The following is a 21356-nucleotide window of genomic DNA, read 5'->3' on the forward strand; positions in this document are numbered from 1 at the left end:
TCATCATCATCACTACCACCACCATCATCATCCTCATCATCATCATCATCATCATCATCCTCATCATTATCATCATCATCATCATCATCATCATCATCATCATCATCATCATCATCATCATCATCATCATCATCATCATCATCATCATCATCACCACCACCACCACCATCATCATCATCATTATCATTATCATCATCATCAACAGCATCATCATCATCATTAATCTCGTCGGCAACGTCATCGTAATTGTCGTCATCATAATGGTTATCGTTATTAACATCAACATCTACATGTATATCAATTATTAATACCTGCAAACAATAAACCACACATGCTTTCTGTAAATTAATGAAATTATTCCTGCCTCACAAACCGAATCTTTAATGTATCACTATTAAGAGTGGAATTCACGTCAGAAATTAGAATAATTTACTGTTTAGGCCGCAATTTGCTTGGATTTTATAATCTGATCTTGCGTTTGTACGTGCTTTTATTTGCATGTTTTAGTTTATTGAACCCAGAACTATTACTTCCGGACCATCGTTAGAGACTTGGTCAGTAATAAAAGATTCGGTAACTTTACTATTAACCCATTTATGCCTAGTGTCTAGAAAAAAGGCCTTGGCAAACAGCGTAGACCCAGATTTTTGGTATGCATGTGTATATTGACAAGGCCTTTCCATTCGCACACAAATTTTGACCCCGTTGACCTTGACCTTGAACTTAGGGTCCGCGTTTAGGTTATGAAAAATGCTCATACTTCTATCAAAGCGTTTTTCGGGGGCATATGTCATCCTATGGGGACAGCTCTTGTTTTCGTTTTGCATTCGACTAAACGAAAAACGAAAATCAAAGCATTCTTTTCATAGCCCGATTTCCGAAACGAAAATAGATTAAACTTTTTATATCGTTTTTTGTTGTACAAATAATAAAACACAACACGAACCGTATGAACTAATGTGCGTTGATTTTTGTTTCTCCTTTTATCGAATGCAAAACGAAAAACGAAAAGTCGGTATTTACACGGACCACAGCGCCATTCGTTTTTCGTTTGCCGTAACGAAGAACGGTTAACGTTACCAAACAATCCGTTTCAAGTCTTAATCATTGATTTTCGCTACATGAAGACTGACACGAAATATTTGCATGGAAATACCTTTCGTGTTTTGTTTTATAATTAGTTAAACGAAAAAAGATATAAAGAAGTTAATTTTGTTTTCGTAGTTTGTTTTTGTTGCGGTTATTTGAAAACCGGAATATGAACCAATATGCGTTGTTTTATTTCATTGTGTCAGATTCAAAACGAAAAACCAAAAAGACGGAATATACACGGACCGTGGTATGATTCATTGATTTAATCAACGCTGAATTTAGTCGTTAACACTCAAAACTTGTCTTTCATTTAACTGTTAACACGACAATAAATAATTGATATGCGTAGGGATTTCATAAGCGAGTCTGATTCATCAAATACTAAAAACGAATGCATGAACTTTCAGTGTAAGATTAACCAGTTGAAGCATTAGAGTTTGGATGTTTAACTACATGGAGCTCCGAAAACGTAAGGCGTCAGAAAATAAAGATGACCGGTTTAGTTTAGTTGAAACCTATTTATTTTCATGCATCAAAAGCCTCACGCTTATTGAAACGATATCGAGTCCGTTTCCTGGGCCTTTTACCAGTATTTGGGGTCTTTGCGGGAAATCTAACGAACGCTCCCACAGTGGGGATCGAACCCGTGACCATCTGGCCGCTAGTCAGACACCTTATCCATTACACCATGGCGACCTTGTAGATGGCCGGTTGAGAAAGGTTTGGACCATGTTAAAAAAGGACATCGCCAGACAGAATCAAACTCATTACAATAATGGACATTAATTCGCATTTTGCCGAAACCGTTTGAAGTGTGCACAATACGTGTTACATGACCATCACCAAGTATGTCGCAAGAACGGAAATAAGTATTTAGGGGCTTGTTGGATTTTATGAAGATTTATTTAGGTTTGAAGAAACAGTGGCGTGATTCAATTGGTGAAATACACAACAATATCGATCCATACTGTCGCCGAAACCTTAATAAGACTTGCAGCACATCACAGATCCAGAGATAGTAAAGGCATTTCAAGCACAGATATGTGCCAAGGTTTTAACTCTTAATATCACAGACAATACCATCGACGCCATCAATAACAACAACAAGAGGTTCTGCTGTCATCGGCCGAAAAAGATCTTCGGATAGATTGGAATGAGCAAGCCATGAGTGACGACTGAGATCATTAACGTTTGTGACAAACGTTAAAACGAGAAGAGACACAAGAGCTAAATCAGACTGGACTCTAAGACAGATAGCACAAAGCGAACCGGGAGGTGAGGAGGAACAGGAAAGAAGCCAAGAAGGAATTTATTTAGCGTTTTAGAAATTACCACAGAAAGCAGTGAGACGGTCTAAAGCACTCCTACACCCACAAGACCTTCCCAAGAACAGTCAGCCTATGGCTAGGTTTACGGTCCTGAACATGTGGGCACAATACTGAAGCGACCTCTTTTACTATCCGATTCAACCAAACACCAGTCCCCTTCAGAATAATCCCAGACTAGAAGCAGAAGACGAAAATCCCTCCATAACTAAGGCAGAGGTGGAGGAGGCAGCGCCAAGTCTGAAAAGGGGAAAGTTCAGAAAGTGAAAAAAGACCCCTCCAAGCTGATTGCACTATGTCACAACATCTTGTCTGCAAAAACGTGGCCCACAGTGTATACCCAGTCTTTGGACATCCTACTTACAGAAAAGGGGCAACTGGCTTGATTCACGTAGCGTTATGAATTTTATTTGTAAATCTTAACAGACTGAACGGCCACAACTGACCACATGTTTAATACAGATATGAATAAAAATGTATTGTATTGAAAGACAATTATAAACCTTCATTCAATAAAAGACACGAGTGAGTGAACAAAAACAATGTTTATGTGTGTCATTGTTACTGTATATATATAAACAATGCGTTCATGCAATATACCTTATTTGAATAAATATTGTAGTACCCTGTATTACTGTTTATCCGAGTACTATACATGTCCGAAATATGTACACTTAAGAATGCCTTACCTGTTTAACTTTAATAATCCAAATTGTCCTTGTTGATATCTAGTTTAACAAACCCTATCAAATGTTTGTTAAATCCAGTTAATGCTTTCTCCATTATTGAATCATCATTACTTGTTATTTAAATCGCCAGCTATGAATCGAACGCGGTTTGAATGTTACAATAAGTCCGCCATTTGCAATGTCGAAGGTCATGCCGTAGCAATTTTATTCTACTCTGATAATTTATCTCCTTTCAAGGAAATGTGTTTTTTCAATGTTAATGTGTAGTATTATGACTTGTTACTATGACGTTAAATTTTATTTACACTTAAATGTATTATGAATATTGCTGGGCCAAGTGTGAGGTTGAGCGCTCTATAACCAGGTTTAAACCCCCAATGCTTTGCATTGACCGTTCCAAGGCGGTGACCCCAGCTTTATTCATATTTTGTGTTTATGTTGGTTTGTATTTTGCTGTATTGTGCTGTTTTGTACTGTTTGGGCAATCGGTCACTTGCCTTAAATAAAGGACCAACTAATTGTTTTTAATGAAAATTCAATACTGCTCCAGCAGCTGGAGTTTCACTTCTTTAAATAGTTAACTGTTTTATTACAATGTTACTTATACAGCTAGTAATCCTTTCAGATATTAATGCTGGTGGGGAACTATTTAAAGTATTTCCGCGCAATGCTTTCGCATTGCTTTCAGTGTGTTTAAGACAAAATATTATCATTATGCTTGAGAAATGTTGTGAAAGCATTGTTTATTGATGCATACTATTTTCTGAGCTTTTAATTCATGTGATGCTTTCTTGTTAGACTTGCAATGCTGTTTATGCAAATGTTGTTACTGATGATAAAACCATTTTACGCAGTTAAATGCTTTCATGAAAGTCTGGTTCTGATTGGTCGCCAGCAACGCCCAGCCTCAGCAACTGCCTATAAAAAGAGCTGTTTGTTGTGATAAAGTCAGTCGTTACTTGGTTCATTAAGTCGTTATACTTGGCTCGTAACTTAAGAAGTTAAGAACCTTTTTCAAAGATGTCAAAAGCCAACAACAAAGGTATTAACTAAAATATACGACTCACTTACGCTATCATATCTTTAAAAAAGACTACATCTTTACTTTATTTAACTTACGTTTTAAATCTTCATCGAACCAAACTATAAACAGTAACTAAAGAGTGACGACTGGTTCCATCGCCTTATTCTATTATAACTGCTATAACTAGTACTAAAATGACCTTCTTGTTGTGCAACTTACCAAACATAGTGCTGTTTTTTATGGTACGAGTTATGATACTGCTCTAATAAATACAACTGCAGAAACCAGAAACTGACTTATTTTATCTTTGTAATGTGGTGTGGTTAAGAAAGTTCATAAATGCAACATCACTGATACCGCTCGGCTTACAATTTTGGTGTCAGAAGTGGGATACGGATAGATTTTTAGCATCCGTCCACGGCTCACACCTGGCATTTTTTTGTTCTGTCATATAATAAGTGAACAACAGTGATTAAATAATAGTTTATTTACTATAAGAATAATAACATTCTGGTCTCTCAAGACACAATTAATTTTTCATCATGGCCTCTTCGCCAGATCCCGATATATCTTTTGATATTCAACGCACCCCATGAGTCCGCACATGAGGAATCTTTGCAAAGGGAGAATGATACACATGAATATAGACTGAAATTTCGACGTGGATGCAGGGGTGAACAACCAATAATCAAGGGCATTGTGCATGAAAGCACTCCGTATACCGGAAGTGTAGAAACTCGCGACGCGTCAAATAACAACAGGCACACAGCTCAACAGAACGCATCCTATCACACAGATACTTCTGTCACGTATCAGAATGATAGACGATTTGAGCATGGCGACAATGGTCCACACACGTACATGTCACCATCACATCACATGCACGTTAAACCAGGAACTTACGAAGGCTCTGGCCCTTTTGAGTCTAACGTGTCACACTTTGAGGACTGTGCTGAATTGTGTGGGTGGGACATGCGAACTAAAATGTTGATGCTTGCCTCCAGTTTACGTGGCACTGCCAGAACGTATTACATGTCTCTTCCAGAACAGGAACGCCGCGATAACCGCATATTGTCCTCGCGACTAAACAATAGATTTGGCAATGCAGGAAAACACCATTATATGTGGTTGAAAAAAAACGAGAAACGCAGGCGTGTGAAAGACGAGAGCATTTCGTCGCTAGCACATGCTATACGTCAGCTCGCACCAAAAGCATACAGTGAATTAGATCACCGCTCGCAAGAGCAATAAGCGTTACACCAACTATATAAGCTGATCCCCAATGACATGAAATGCAGATGCATTGACCATGACTGCACTAACATCATTGAGGCCGTAGCCGCCATTGAGCGCTACGAGTCTATCATCGGAACGTCAACAACTACTATTAGGGCATGCAATGTTGACACTACTGTCGATTCGGCGTTAAAACAAATAGACATAGAAACCTCGAGTCCCGTAACTCTCACAGTCGGTACCAAAGAAGTGTTATGGGTGCGATTCTACGGAACACTTCTGGAAATCATGCCCACCAAATATAAACCACACAAGACTACATAACCTACATGTTAGACACTCATCTGGTCGACCACAGCCGCAGTCGAGACCACAGAACAATCACATGAACATGTCATATTACAACAACCGCTCGCACTACGGGGTTCCATATTCGCATGTTCATCAACACGATCGACACAAGAATGCCCGACCACCACAAGATTAAATTAATGAGCGACTGCTACATGCAAATCGTACACGTAATGAAGACAGACGAGACTCCAACGTCCTGTGCACCAACACCATTGACACCCACACACGAAATCATTCAAGGAATGCCACCCCCAACGACCAGGATAACTCGTTGCCGTCGGCTCCACGGGCCAGGAGTCGACGAGTTCATTTCAAAGGCCTAAAGATAATATTCCTTCCGACGATGTTCATAATGCTAGATCGGGATCGCAATTCAACAAACTTGACAACGGATTTTATCTGACAACTCATATTGGTTCTGTGGAAATCAACTTTTTAAAAGATTGTGGTGCTACAACTTCTCTGTTGTCTGAGAAAAGCTTAAATCAATTTGATCCTAAGAACGTTTTTACGTCCTTCCCCATACAAACTTGCTTAAGACAGTAAACGGTCAGGCCATGAGAGTTGTTGGAAATGTTGATATATTAGTTCCTATAGGAAACGAGTGTTTTGATGTTTCATTTGTGGTCTGTGACATAGACGCTGATGGGGTATTAGATCAAGATTTTCTGAGGGCTAATGTTGATAGCATCAACTACAAACGTTCATGTCTCAAGATGGGTGATGATATAGTACCATTGTGGACTGGTGGTCAGGCTTTGCATATCTGTAGTTGAATTACCGCAAACAATTGAGATTCCTGCGAACAGCACGATGATGGTTCCTATTAAAATTCCACACAAAGAGCATTTATCCGAGCTTGGTTTGGTTGAACCATCTTTTCATTTGATGGCTACAAAAGAGATAAGTTAGATGGGTGGTGTTTTGCGTACCTCTTCTGATCCAGTCCTGACAGTTCTTAACTATGGTGATTCATCTTTCAGACTGTATAAAAATACAAACCTGGGGACATGTGAGTCATATTTTGAACCTCCTAAGCAGCCTATTGAGAGGGTTTCTTGTGTCTAAGAACAACATAATGACAACATTTTTGCCAGACCATCTTGCTGACCTCTATGAGAGGAGCTCTCAGCTTTAAAAGATCAGGAGAAAGCAGAATTTGTTGATCTTCTGTGTAAATATCAGAACGTATTTTCTCAGGCATCAGACGATATTGGCCGCACTAATCTGGTCAAGCATAGAATTAATACAGGTGATGCAGCCCCAATCAGACAACCACCTCGTCGTCTTCCTTTTGGCAAGAGGTTCATAGAGAAACAAGAGATCGAGACAATGCTTGACAGAGGCATCATTGAACCATCCTCTAGCCCATGTGCATCACCTGTTGCATTGGTCACAAAGAAGGATGGCAGTTGTAGGTTCTGTGTTGATTATCGCAAATTCAATGAAGTCACCATAAAGTCATGCCTATGCTCTACCTCGTGTTGACGACTGCATTGATGCCTTCTCTGGTTCTCGTTTCTTCTCCTCATTAGATCTTAACTCAGGGTATTGGCATGTTGCTATGGATGAGAAAGATAAGGAGAAAACTGCTTTCACAACAGCAATGGGATTGTATCAATTCACATTAATTTCGTTTGGTCGGGTAAATGCTCCGAATACTTTTGAGCGCCTCATGGAAAATGTTCTGAGGGGTTTGCAGTGGTTTGAATGCTTATTGTATATGGACGATCTTATTGCCCCATCCAAGTCAGTCCGTCAGGGTCTTGAGCGACTGGAAAACATCTTCCAACGGCTCAAAAATGCAGGCTTAAAATGTTAACCCTCAAAATGTATCTTTTTTTAGAAGAAAGTAAAATTTCTTGGGCATTAAGTTTCGGAAGAAGGTGTTGCCACCGGTCAAGCAAAGATATCAGCTGTGAGAGATTGGTCAACTCTAATGCCAAGGAGGTCAAATCTTTTCTTGGACTATGCTCATACTACCGTCGATTTGTTTCTGGTTTTGCAAAAATTGCAAGGCCCCGGCATAAAGTATCTGACAAAGAAAGGTACCGCTTTTCAGTGGACTGATGAATGTGAGCATGCTTTTCAGCACCTCAAGACCGCACTGACCACATCACCTATTCTTGGTTATCCAGTCCATGACGCCCCATTTACACTTTACACAGATGCAAGCGACTTTGCAACGGGTGCTTTCCTGTCACAACTGCAAAATGGCAATGAGGTTGTGATTGCCTATCATAGCAAGAGCCTCAACGTACATGAGCAACAGTACTGTTTGACTCGAAAAGAACTTCTCGCTGTATTTAACGCCTTCAAAGACTTTGATCATTTCCTCTATGGGCAGTCTGTTCTTTTAAGGACTGACAATGCAGCAGTGGCTTGGATGCGCAATCTAAAACAGCCAACAGGTCAGGTCGCCGGATGGTTACAGATCTTGGGAACATACGATTTCACTGTTGCACATCGACCTGGGACACAACATGGGAATGCAGATGCCTTGTCACGAGCTCCATGCAGTAGGTTTGTAAACAACAAGAAATCACGGAGACTTTCACACATGAAAACTTGATTGATGACGACACTCCTTGTGCAGAAGATAATTCTCTAGTGGTTACCCATGACACTGTGCAAATGGTCACAAGAAGCCAGAATGATCCATTGACTGCCTTCAAACAAACTTCCTACCCGGTTCATCAGTGGTCATTGGATGATATCAAGGCACAAAAAAGTTAGATCCTTCACTGCTCGTCATAATACAGTCACTTGAAAGGTCATCCACCGCCCTTCTTGGCAACAAATCTCAAGTCAGAGTGATTGCGTTAAAAGTCTTTGGCGAATGTGGGACCGGCTGTCTATCAATGATGGATGTCTTATGCGTTCTTGGTTTGATAAGAACAAATCTTTTCGCCAGGTCATTGTACCTGCGATAAGGCGTCAGGAGTTGATGAGGTACATGCATGACATTCCTTCCTCAGCACATTTGGGTACTGACAAGATGCTCGATAAGCTCTGCCAGACTTTTTATTAGCCTGGTATGACTGCCGATGTGGAAAAATATTGCAGCCAATGTCACAGCTGTGGCGCCCGAAAACCACCTAGGCCAAAGAAGGCTCCGCTTGGTTCTCAGCCTGTCCTCGCCCCTCTAGAAAGAATCGTTCTTGACATTTTGGGTCCTCTGCCTCGCAGCGAGAAAGGCAACAAGTATGTTCTAGTGATCTGTGATTTGTTCACTCATTGGACAGAGGCCATAGCGATCCCGGATCAGCTTGCTGAAACAGTAGCGAAAACGTTTGTGAATAATTATGTCACCAGATTTGGTGTCCCATTACAAATTCACACAGACAGAGGCACACACTTTGTTTCCAAATTATTTGCAGAAATGTGCAAGTTACTTCATATTCATCACACAGTTTTAACTCATGTGCATCCACAGTCCAATGCTTCAGTGGAAAGATTCAACCGCACACTAGGGACCATGCTTCGCATGTATTGTCAAACAAATAAAAAAATATGGGTGGAGTATTTGCCTCGAGTTATGATGGCTTACAGATCAAGTGTCCATAAAACAACTGGCCAAACCCCAAACAAAATGGTTTATGGAAGGGATGTCGTATTACCTATCCAAGCATTCATCGGTCTTCCACCGCAAGACTCGAGCAACACTGACTTGGAGGCCACAGATGACTACGTGAAAGAGCTTCGTCAGCAGCTTGAAGAAATCCACTCGCTTGCTCGGGTCAACCTGAAACAGAAACAAGAGTATCGAAAACGTCATTATGACCTGACAGCCAAGAGTAGGGCTTTCAAAACAGGTGACGCTGTATGGGTTCATGACACATCTCGGAAACCTGGAGTCTGTTCAAAATTGGAAGCATTGGAAGGGCCCATATATGATAGTCAAAAGGATAGATGACCTCAGCTATCTTATCAAGTCTTCTGCCAGCGGACCAATCAAGTCAATTCACATTGACCGTCTAACGGCATACAAGTGCACAAACTTACAAAGTTGGTTAATTGAGCAAAGAAAGGCACATGAAGCAACACAATAGATGTTCACATGACAACCAAGAATTATTAAAATATTCCTTTTTGCAAAATAAGGCTTATTTAACAGTTTTATACCACATTATTTTATTTTAATCCATAATCCATGTTTACAAATGACTGATGTTTATCACAGATGCATACAACATATCCATATTTTGAAGAACATCTTAAAGTTGTTAGAGATGAGTCAATCTGAACTTTGATGTATTTTTTTATTGAAAATTGTGTATTGTTGATTCCTGCAGGAGAATTATTTTTTTAAGCTTGTTTAAGAGTTACCTGATAGTCCGGACGACAATTCAGTGGCCTAATCAACCACGGGAGATTTGTCTTAAGTTATGTACGAGGTTTTTCATTTTTGCTATGAGATTGCTCAGACGTGAGGTCCGCAATGTGTTTTGATTGCGTAGACGTGAGGTCTGCAACGTGTTATGATTGCGTAGACATGAGGTCCGCAATGTGTTTTATTTCCTGGAATCAACAATAGATAGAAAACAATGTTAATACAAGATATAGGGTATGATAACAAGTTGATAAGGAAAGAGTCCTCTAGATTAATACAATAAAGCTAGGAAAGCTTTTAAAACAGGGATAGTTGAACATTACCATGTAAACAGCATTCATATTTTAAATGGCGAAGGATCCAGTTTTTTTTATACACACAATTTAGGATGAAAATTTGGTAGTTTACCATCTACCTATGAATATATAACAATGTAATTTTAATATCACGTATCACACTACAGGCAACACCATATTAGAAAACCTTGAATGTCTTGTATATTGCAGGCAAGACCATCCACAAATGCAGTTACTGCTATGAGGTATTTACCTGTCGCCGGGATGTGGTGCACCACACCATCAAAGATCACCAGTCCTGCGAATTGCTTTGTTCATGGTGCGTTTCCACTGAACGTCTTTTCCGTTAACCATCGGATCTCAGCAGGCATATTCAACATCAGCATCCTGATGTTTACCACTCCTTACTTCCACGGGCCCTGACAGCAGCGAACAGTTTCTATTTTTCCTAGGTGCAACCACAGTACCTGGAAATGTATGTTGCCGTGTCTCTTTTCACGTCCATAGAAGCCCAGTTCGCCATGAAGAGTGTCGCACAGTGGTGCACTGGTCGCAACACTGGAGCCTCACATTGGATGACAGGTTGGCAGCTTGCCAAGTCCACCTTCACCAATCCCCAGACTTCAACATCATCATTTATCGCTTCATCATCTCGGATATCCACTGACCACTCCAAGACTTCTTCTTGGAGTTCCACTGACCACTCCAAGACTCCTTCTCGGATATCCACTGACCACTCCAAGACTCCTTCGTCCACCACTTTACCACTGCCCATCCCCCTCATCTTGAAATCTATCGACATTTCGAATGAGGACGTCAAGATGTTCGTTTCATCGGAAACCCACCTCTATCAGGTCAGGCTGCTTCAGCAAGCTCGTAGTAGACCCGAGGTAATAGGGAAAATAGTGACCCTCTCCGCTACAACAGTAGAGAACTTTATCGCCCCACCTGCTACAAAGTTTGAACCTTGTCCTGATGACGAAGTACGGAAACACATCACCAAACTGCTTGCCATCGAGGCAAATAATCTCACCCTACAGATGCCCTACACATTAAAGAGGTCCCTCCCAATCCTTACAACCTCCATGGCAATAAAGATGTGTGCCAGTCCACTGCAACCTTTTCATCCACCTACACATCCATCGAAGACTCCATCCATCACCCCAATTCCACAACCTGTTTCACCTGTCTCAGATTGTAGTCCATCGTCAGCAGCATTCGTACATGATCTGAAGACACCGTCACCTTGTTCCCTTGGGTCTCCTTCACCAATCGACTTCGAGAATACTACCCCTTCAACCAATGTCCCTGCAACATCCAGCACCCACACTTCAACAACAGCTCATCAAGTTTTTTCATTACAGTTTGTGTCAACGTCTACAGCAGCAGTAACTACCTCAACACCTGCGGTGACACCAGTTTTCTGTAAAACTGCTGTCGTGACCACTTCTATTGTCCATCAAGCATCTCCGTTGTTTTATGAACCACCTCAAGACTGCAGTTCTTCATTGCTCTATGTCCCAACGTCGTGTGCAACACCAAATTACGAACCTATAACAACTATGACATCCTTCAGGCCCGTACGACCAAAGTCTGCATCGCACCACCAACTGTTCATGCATCTTCTTCCGCCCCCGTCTACATCCCCACTCCTAAAAACAATGACCTACAACAACTGGCTCGAAACCTTTTGTCTACCGGAAATATGCCAGTCCTCCCTCCAGCACCCAGAGAATGGAGTCTAGTCCCTGAGGAAAGCATTCATCTGACCCCCTTTCTATCTTGGCCGCCAAAGAATTGGAAATCATTCTCTCCAGAAGAAAAGGGTGTCCTCACGGAGTATGCTGCTGGTGTTCTGAAAATGGCAAACGGACTTCACCCTATCCAGCGCCAAGTCCTTCTTTATAAATATAGCTATCTGTCGCTGACCGGAGCAATCATTCCTCCCAACAGTGACACCAAAATGATCTTCCACAACTTCAAAACAGTGCGGGATATTGCTCTTGGGACGAGTAAATTCCCAGAGGACTTCCAGAAGCAGTTTCTGGAATAGTCTGCAACCTTCAAATCCTTTGGACATGTCATAGTTTGTTGCTGTCCCATTGAGGCTTACATCTAAATGAAGCCATTCCAGTTCATGTTACACTGATGTCCTGCCGAAAACCCTTATGCCCTTTTCTGTCCTGATGTCCTGTTGATGTTCTTATGCCCTTTTGCTGTCCTTATGTACCACTGACGTCCTGCCGAAAACCCTGATGCCCTGTTGCTGTCCCGATGCCCTTTTGCTGTCCCGATGCCCTGTTGCTGACCCAATGCCCCATTGCTGTCCCGATGCCCTGTTGCTGTCCTGATGCCCTGTTTCTGCCTGCTGACGTTTCGTTTTCATCCTGACTGTGATCCCTGATGCCATGTACCAGTCTGCTGATGCCTCGCCGACAATCCCTGGAATACAAATTGACTGACATTCCACAATTTATTTCATTATTTTCATGAACATTATTATGTGTAAGTATGTAAGTATGGTAATTTATAAAATGTTTATTTTTAATTAAGTGTTTAAAGTAATACTTTGAGGTATACTGTTTTCAATAACTTACTTTTATGGACTTTATTTATTAAAGAATGTAACCTTTACTTTTGTAAAACAAAAATAAATTTACGTGATACTTGTATACTTAAGTCTGCAAACTGATATGAGCTTCATAAACTGTGTCTGAAATCAAAGCACTGAGAAGACTTGATTGTACCTGGAACAGAGACTTATTGGTCTTATATATTATATTATATATATATATATGTAAGTTTAAATTATTGCTTTAAACTTCACGAGAACTTTATGTATTGACGGGTGAGGGAAGTGTAATACCCTGTATTACTTTTTATCCGAGTACTATATATGTCCGAAATATGTACACTTAAGAATGCCTTACCTGTTTAACTTTAATAATCCAAATTGTCCTTGTTTATATCTAGTTAAACAAACCTTATCAAATGTTTGTTAAATCCATTAATGCTTTCTCCATTATTGAATCATCATTACTTGTAATTTAAATCGCCAGCTTTGAATCGAACGTGGGTTGAATGTTAATATAAGGCCGCCATTTGCAATGTCGAAGGTCATGACGTAGCAATTTTATTCTACTCTGATAATTTATCTCCTTTCAAGGAAATGTGTTTTCTCAATGTTTATGTGTAGTATTATGACGTGTTAACTGTTTTATTGTTACAATGTTACTTATACAGCTTGTAGTCCTTTCAGATATTAAAGCGGGTATATACGATCTTGTCAAATATTTATTAATGAAAATAAAATGTGTAAAAACTTATTATACATATATTTCAATTTGAACTAAAATAAAAGTTAAGAAGAACATGTGTTGAAAAATGCTAAATAAGCCAGATATTTAATTCTGAAATCGAAAAGGGCTGTACAGCTAAATTCGCCAGCATGTATATCATGCATGTACGATGTGAATCTAAATTTAGTTTAACGGTTCATGAAATTCCTGCAGTGATATCGAATCATACGACACACGAACACTTACTGAAAAAGACGAATGCGTCGAATTGTAGGAAAATATGTAAGAATTATCTTCGTCACAATCGGCTCGAGGCGCTAATTTGTATTTGCTGCATTTTATAAAATTCGTCTTAAATGTATCATTGTTCTTATATTGTGCGTTGTTATAACATATTTGTATCAATATATTACAATTCAACACATATAAAATTCGTATAATCTCGCTTTAATGCTGGTAGGGAACTATTTAAAGTATTTCCGCGCAATGCTTTCGCATTTCTTTCACTGTGTTTAAGACAAAATATTATCATTATGCTTGAGAAATGTTGTAAAAGCATTGTTTAGTGATGCATTTTATTTTCTGAGCTTTTAATTCATGTGATGCTTTCTTGTAAGACTTGCAATGCTGTTATGCAAATGTTGTTACTGATGATAAAACCATTTTACGCAGTTAAATACTTTCATGAAAGTCTGGTTCTGATTGGTCGCCAGCAACGCCCAGCCTCAGCATCTGCCTATTAAAAAGCTGTTTGTTGTGATGAAGTCAGTCGTTACTTGGTTCATTCAGTCATACTAGGCTCGTAACTTAAGAAGTGAAGAACCCTTTTCAAAGATGTCAAAAGCCAACAACAAAGGTATTAACTAAAATATACGACTCACTTACGCTATCAAATCTTAAAAAAGACTACATCTTTACTTTATTTAACTTACGTTTTAAACCTTCATTGAATCAAACTATAAACAATAACTAAAGAGTGACGACTGGTTCCATCGCCTTATTCTATTATAACTGCTAAGTACAAAAATGACCTTCTTGTTGTGCAACTTACCAAACATAGTGCTGTTTTTTATAGTACGAGTTATGAAACTACTCTAATAAATACAATTGCAGAAACCAGAAACTGACTTATTTTATCTTTTTAATGTGTTGTGGTTAAAAAAGTTCATAAAATGCAACATCACTGATACCGCTCGGCTTACAATATGCTGTTGTTTTTTCAAATGGATTGATGTTCTTCAAAGATTTAATCGAAATTAAAACAGCATACACTTTTAAATTCCGATCTCAGGATTTGGTTTTATTCGAAGAAATTTGAACGATTTTGTTTCTTAAGTTTTTTTGCGCAATTTATGATGCAACTCTATTTCCAAAACGTGCGGATACCCTATCCGATGTTCAATTAAATTTTGTAAATTGAAAAAGGATGGGCACGTTTTCCCAAAACGTATTAATTATATTTTTTTGTATATAATAGTATGTGAAATGTGTATAATATATATCTCACGTGCATCGAACACAATATTTGTGTCACAACATAACGTCATGATGGGGTCCTAATATTTCTATTTATATGAGTCTCAGTGTACGAACATGAACACTTTTAAACAACATTCGAAATAAAAATGCTGAACGCTAGAACATACTGATGTATTTACGTTTTATTTGATTACTCATTGTCTCTCTGATAGTGACTAAGAGCCTGTTGCAGCAAATGATGGTGTGCGTTACAGATTTTCAATGATGTTCCTAGCAAATTTCGCAGCACAGCAGACATTCATGAAAGAAATGAATTGCGTTTGGTGTATAATCGTTTTGTATTTTACGAGTAGCATTAGGAAACATTTTGTAACGAGTGTAAACAGCGACGTTTCCTAAAACAAATAAAATCATAGATTTCACTAGTAACACATGCATTTATTTACTATGCACTACACATGTGCCAATAATTAATACAGACGATTGAGTAGCCTCCATACGTTTGAAACTATTTACCTAAGTTGTATTTACTTCAGAGACTATTTTTATTTCGTTTAAAAAAAAACAGTTAATTAGAGAAAATATTCAGATACGAACAAAGTTGTGTATACAATTGATACGTTTTATTTAATGCTATAAAAGCGCATGTCAATCTATGTTTCCAGTTTAAGTTTCATTAAAACAGCAATCTCTTTTTATCAGCGTGGGCGATAATATAAGCTTATATACGTGACATACTGGTTTCTGGTATGATACAGATATTCAATTTATTAGTAAAAACAGTATCTTTACTTACCGGCTTCGGGAAAGCTTTTCAATTGTTTTAATTTTGTAAATAACACTGAACAATGAATAAAAAGCGATAATTCTTGTACATCACGGAGGTTAACTTATACAACCTTTAGATCATTAAAAATATATATATTTTGTTTATTAAATTTAGAAACAATTAATATGATACGGCGATGATTATAATATAATCCGTGTTTAATGTCATTTAAATCAATTAGTTTAGTTTCAACCAAATTATTTTAGTTCGATTGCATCGAATGCCTCAGGCTAATAGAAATGCTCTTGAGTCCGTTTCCTGGGCCTGTAAACAGTACTCGGTGTCTTTTGAGGAAGATCCAGAGAACGCTCCCGAGTGGGGATCGAACCCGTGACCTTCCGATCGCTAGGCGGACACCTTATCCATTACGCCACGGCGAACTTTAAATCAATTGAATAAGAGCTAGCTGGTTTTTGTCACGCGATAAGACATTTGTGGAATATTAAGTGATTTTGATACGACATTTATCTTGTGTTCGGCCATGTGAAAAGGTGAATACTCTTTCTTTGCGTTGAAAATAAACTCCCATTGAAATTTCTTCAAAAGCCATTATAATAATGATTGGATGTTAGGGCATGCTCTAAAATAGACGTCATATTAATATATTGTGTTTTAATATTTGAAATTAATTATTATGACGAATCAAATGAAGGATGTAAAAACGAAAAGACTCGTAAATTTGTTTGCATTGCTCTTTTATTTTCAGATGTGGTTTTTGTGCTTCTTCTCGATTGTAGTGGCTAGTCGATACATTTTAGTTGTTTCAGGCGATAATATTTGTATCTGTAGTAAAGGACAAAGGAATGACATTTGTGATGACTGAATTAGCTTATTATAATTATTTGTTTAAGAAACAATATATCCATTAGTTCATATATGTTCTCAAAACAATTTTTTACTTTAAATATAATCCTTCATATAACAAAAATTGGAACATATTTTCATTCTTGTTAGCTTTATGTCAAATTTGATATTACAAATATGTCATCCTGCATTGTAATTCAAAGTTCTTTCCAATATGGCAAGTGCCATGGTAATGTTGTTCACCATGTTTTATACATTATCAAACCAACCTCGGTATTTGGTTGCTTCATGGTGTGCGATACGTATTGAACAGAATGCAAATGTATTTTAGTCTGTTTTGCTTAAAAATGTCACCAAACACAACTAGTGTTGGTCATCTTGAGAACAATAGCTGCGCCATTCAGGCAAACTATGTTTTCGACAAACGAACCAAGCTTGGTATGCCATCATGTTCCACGATCAAGTACGTGTTGGATTTAACTTTTATAACATAAAGTTATACAAAAATAATTAATGGCCATGACAATGAAAGATACGCTAAATTTGTGTGCAAATATAAGTGTATACAATTGTTATTTTCTTTCAAAACAGCGAATAAAAACACGTCATACGAATACACTAGTTCCATGTATAAAGAAAGTGTCAGTCAAGCATGGCTTATTCTCCCGCCGCTTGCCTGCTTTTCCTGAATTGTTTTAAAGCAGGATAAAACTAAGACATCATATTGTTGTTAGGCTTAAAGCAACAAATGTCACGATTATTTACAAAAATGTGTACTTAAATGCAAATCCATATATTTATTGGAACAATTACTGTGTATTTTAGGTACGTTTTTTGCATAAAGGCTCGTACACAGAAGAGCGACGTTGTACTGGGAGTCCGTTAGAACACGGCGGTAAACCGTCAGTTTCCTATTACGAAAAAAAAAAGATAACTTAATTTTTGTGAACACAAGGTTATTTACATAATCGTATATTTTTTAAAGAACCCAAACTTCAGTATACACATGTTTGTGCTACGAACACAGCAGTTGTTTGTTGTTTGTGTCGTTTGATTCGGTAATACAATACAGTAATACTATTCTCATCTGTGTGTTCCTTTATCTGTGTTTTGTTTATTATTCTTACGCTGGGACACTAAGATAATGACTGTTTCTTAATATCATGTATATATTACAAAGGTGATTTTAGTGCATAAACGACATTTAGTTAGGAATACATGCTATGTATGGTGATCTACGAGAAAAACTGAAAATATAATTTGTAATTTAGGTACGACGCCAACAATGTCAATTGCTGTTACCACATCTATACCAACAATGTCTCCAACTGCAGCGTCCACCAAAAGCGTAACCTCTGCCGTCTTGAATGTTTCCATCGCATCGAATGCAAGTTTATCAACCAGTGGTAGGTATACTCACTATCTTGTAATATAAGGCGAACACCTCGTAGCTAAAGCAATGTTTACAAACATGAATCTCATCTTCTGTTTCATTTTGAAATGTATATAATTCCATAACTTAATACTAGCAACTAAGCACAATTTACTGACACAGAAATGATTTAATTTCATGAAACTTTTCTCTTTAACAAATAGGTTATTACGGCTGCCAACCAACTTTATTTTTGCATGCTGCTTCGCATAATGGTAAGCTGTTTACGATTGGTCAGACATGCTAGGAGCTTATAAGGGAGACAAAGTCTTGGTCCAGCGCTGAAATTGACTGCATAAGTCGTGGCGGACATTTAGTACACATTAAAAACGAAGAACAGCAGAATAAAATCTACCAGATCGTGAGGCAGTATCATGGTGACAATGTTTGGATTTGGCTCAACGATAAGGTTACTGAAGAACACTTCCCTTGGTCTTCAGGTAGGACTTACTTTTAAATGTTCGCAATCACTTAATTTAAACCTGGATAATAATAATATTAATAATAATAACTATTTCTCAAATATATATATGTATCTGTCTTTTTTAAATATATCTATTTGTTAATGACATAAGGGCATGCTGTAAACTATACGCACTGGTATCCTGGTCGCAAAACTCCATTATCTCAAAACACTGAAGATTGTGTTGCCATGTGGATGGCGAAGGGTGGCCAATGGGAGGATATGAATTGTGAGGGAGTGTTTGCCGTGCATTACGCATACGTTTGTGAATCGGTAAATTGCGAACTTATATGGCGAAGCAATATGCTCCATAATAGGGATGCTTCATGATTGTTTTATTGCTTGCGATACGAAAGATGTTAATTATAAATTAATGGTTATAAGGATCTGCTTTTTCCAAAACATCCGTTGTAAATGAATAGAACCAAGGAGTTGTATCAGTTGTTTATTAAATTTTCCTTATTTGTGCATATATCGCATTAGTTTCATTATACAGGAATTTGTCTTGTTTCCGTTAAATTCATTTTCACGTATTACAACATCATATAAATTACACAATGTTTCATGAAATGAGTTTTCTTATTTAACATTTTGAATTATTAATTTGAAAAATGTCGCATATCATCTGCCCCCATGTTTTACAGATGGAGTTGTTTACATAGCAACAAATAGCACTCCGAACGCTGTGAGTAACACGGATGGTATGTATCGTACTTAGCAGGTTGTGTAAACCATTCGCTAAGTTTGTAAATATGATTGCATTAACAACTTTGCATTATCTTATGATCTTATCTTCATAATCATATTCACATATTAGACATAAAAATATAGAAAAATCTCAGCGCTTATGCACACAATGAAATATTAGTGATATTGAACACGAGAACCATTTTATTATGATATGCCCAGCCTTCAATTCACAGCGTAAGGAATGTATCAAAGAGTACAATTATAAAACATGTTTAAATTCGATAAATTAACGGGTACTTCAAACAACAAACAAGTGAAAATCCTGAGCAATTTTATATGTAGAGCCTTAACACATGATCAAACTTAACTCATCCTTGATATACCGTAGCTGTTCAAATATTGATTGATATATTCTTCCTTTAAAAGTGTTGTTTTTTCTTACCATTTTTATAACGTTTTCATAACTGTATTTATTTTATTGTTTTCCTCCTCGGTCATCTCGGTAAAATTATCTGAACTCATTTTATTCATCATCTGCATATGTTAGTCGAGCATGACTCTAATATTAATTATGCATACAAACAACTCAAATATTTGAACAATTACATATTTAAATTCGATTGATTCATCACGTGTACTTGTTATTCAAGCAAAAAGCATTATAACTAATTTTATGTTTGTATACCGTTTTTTAACTGTACAAGTTTTATGATTTAATCCTCCAATATTTAAACTTTACGCGATCAAATTTATATTTAGCTATTTGAAATTGTATAAACGTTGACATAAGTATATGTAGATATATGTCTTACTATTTGTGAATGACAAAAAAAAACTGTACAGTTTACGTCAATAAAACATTTGTTCTGTCTGTCTGTCATTTTTTTCATTATCATGTCAAACTTAGGCAATACGGAGGCGTGCCCCCACAGAACTACTTAATTAGTTGCACAATTTGGTAACAGTTTTTATGCTTTGTTCCGTGACCTGGAGATTTGGAGTTACGCTGAGCAGACCTGAACACTGAGTGGAGGTCATCTTGTTCACATCAACGACGCCCAAGAGCAGCAGTACATCGAGGGATTCATGGGGAGACATAATCGCACAACAGTCGCATGGATAGGACTAAGTGACAGATCTGTTGAGGGGCGGTCTGTTTGGACTGACGGTTAGCAATAACAGTGGACCTAGTATTCTGATCTCACTTTTGATAGTAATAAGTCGTTTTAAAATCTGTTTTTTTTTTCTTAGAGATATCGGCTAATAAGTCTAGAACATTCAACAGTTAAACAAAATTTCGACACAATTCAGTGTCAATTAAACAAACTAAAACTTCAAATTAGGCAAACCGCAATTTAACTAAAATGTACATGTACTTAGTTAACACATTGATAAGCATTCCGAAAAAATATTTGAACAGAACAAACTTAAATGAATTTCTGTTTTCCTCAAAAACTTATTGTTTACGGCCGTTATAAGCTGAACACTATCTTTTTGTGAAAAGGTGATAGATGGCCCAAAACATTTGTGAAAAACCATAATATACCTGCAGGTGAGCCGGCTTCCTATACGAACTGGTAGCCAGGGCACGTAACGAACGGAAGTGACGAGGACTGTGTTGCGCTTTTGCCATATAACAATGGAGCCTGGGATGATTTCAGCTGTGGACGAACTTGTTTTTTGGCATCGAACAAGGTGAACAACACTACCCCTTGTGCGAATATGGTACTAATATTTTCACACAATCATTCAATGATATGTGCGATATTCCCAGATCAGTTGCAAACAGTTTTGAATACATAAATAATCTGACGTTCATAGGGTTCTCATTTTACATTCTAAAATGTTCATTATCTTTATTTCAGCAAATGCCATTCCGTTAATACTTGTTGGCTGAAGAACAACTATCAACACGATACCGTATCTGCAATAAATATATAACGTATTATTGTGTGATATTACCTTATGACTATCGTGACATCATCATCATCATCATCATCATCATCATCAT

The 21356-nt window shown here is 37.8% G+C and overlaps 1 protein-coding gene across 1 annotated transcript; it reads left to right on the top strand.

The window, feature by feature from the left end:
• The first annotated feature begins 10822 nt into the window (after positions 1 to 10822).
• On the top strand, positions 10823 to 12094 carry LOC127831228 (mucin-5AC-like). The gene has a single exon (XM_052356214.1). The coding sequence runs from the start codon at positions 10823 to 10825 to the stop codon at positions 12092 to 12094; it is 1272 nt and encodes a 423-aa protein (XP_052212174.1).
• The last annotated feature ends 9262 nt before the right edge of the window (positions 12095 to 21356 follow it).

This window comes from Dreissena polymorpha, chromosome 5, assembly GCF_020536995.1.
Source record: "Dreissena polymorpha isolate Duluth1 chromosome 5, UMN_Dpol_1.0, whole genome shotgun sequence".
NCBI classification, from domain to species: Eukaryota; Metazoa; Mollusca; class Bivalvia; order Myida; family Dreissenidae; genus Dreissena; species Dreissena polymorpha.

Bases quoted from the DNA above. Each gene is read 5' to 3' on its own strand.
- LOC127831228 (XM_052356214.1), top strand. From the start codon at position 10,823: ATGTATGTTGCCGTGTCTCTTTTCACGTCCATAGAAGCCCAGTTCGCC.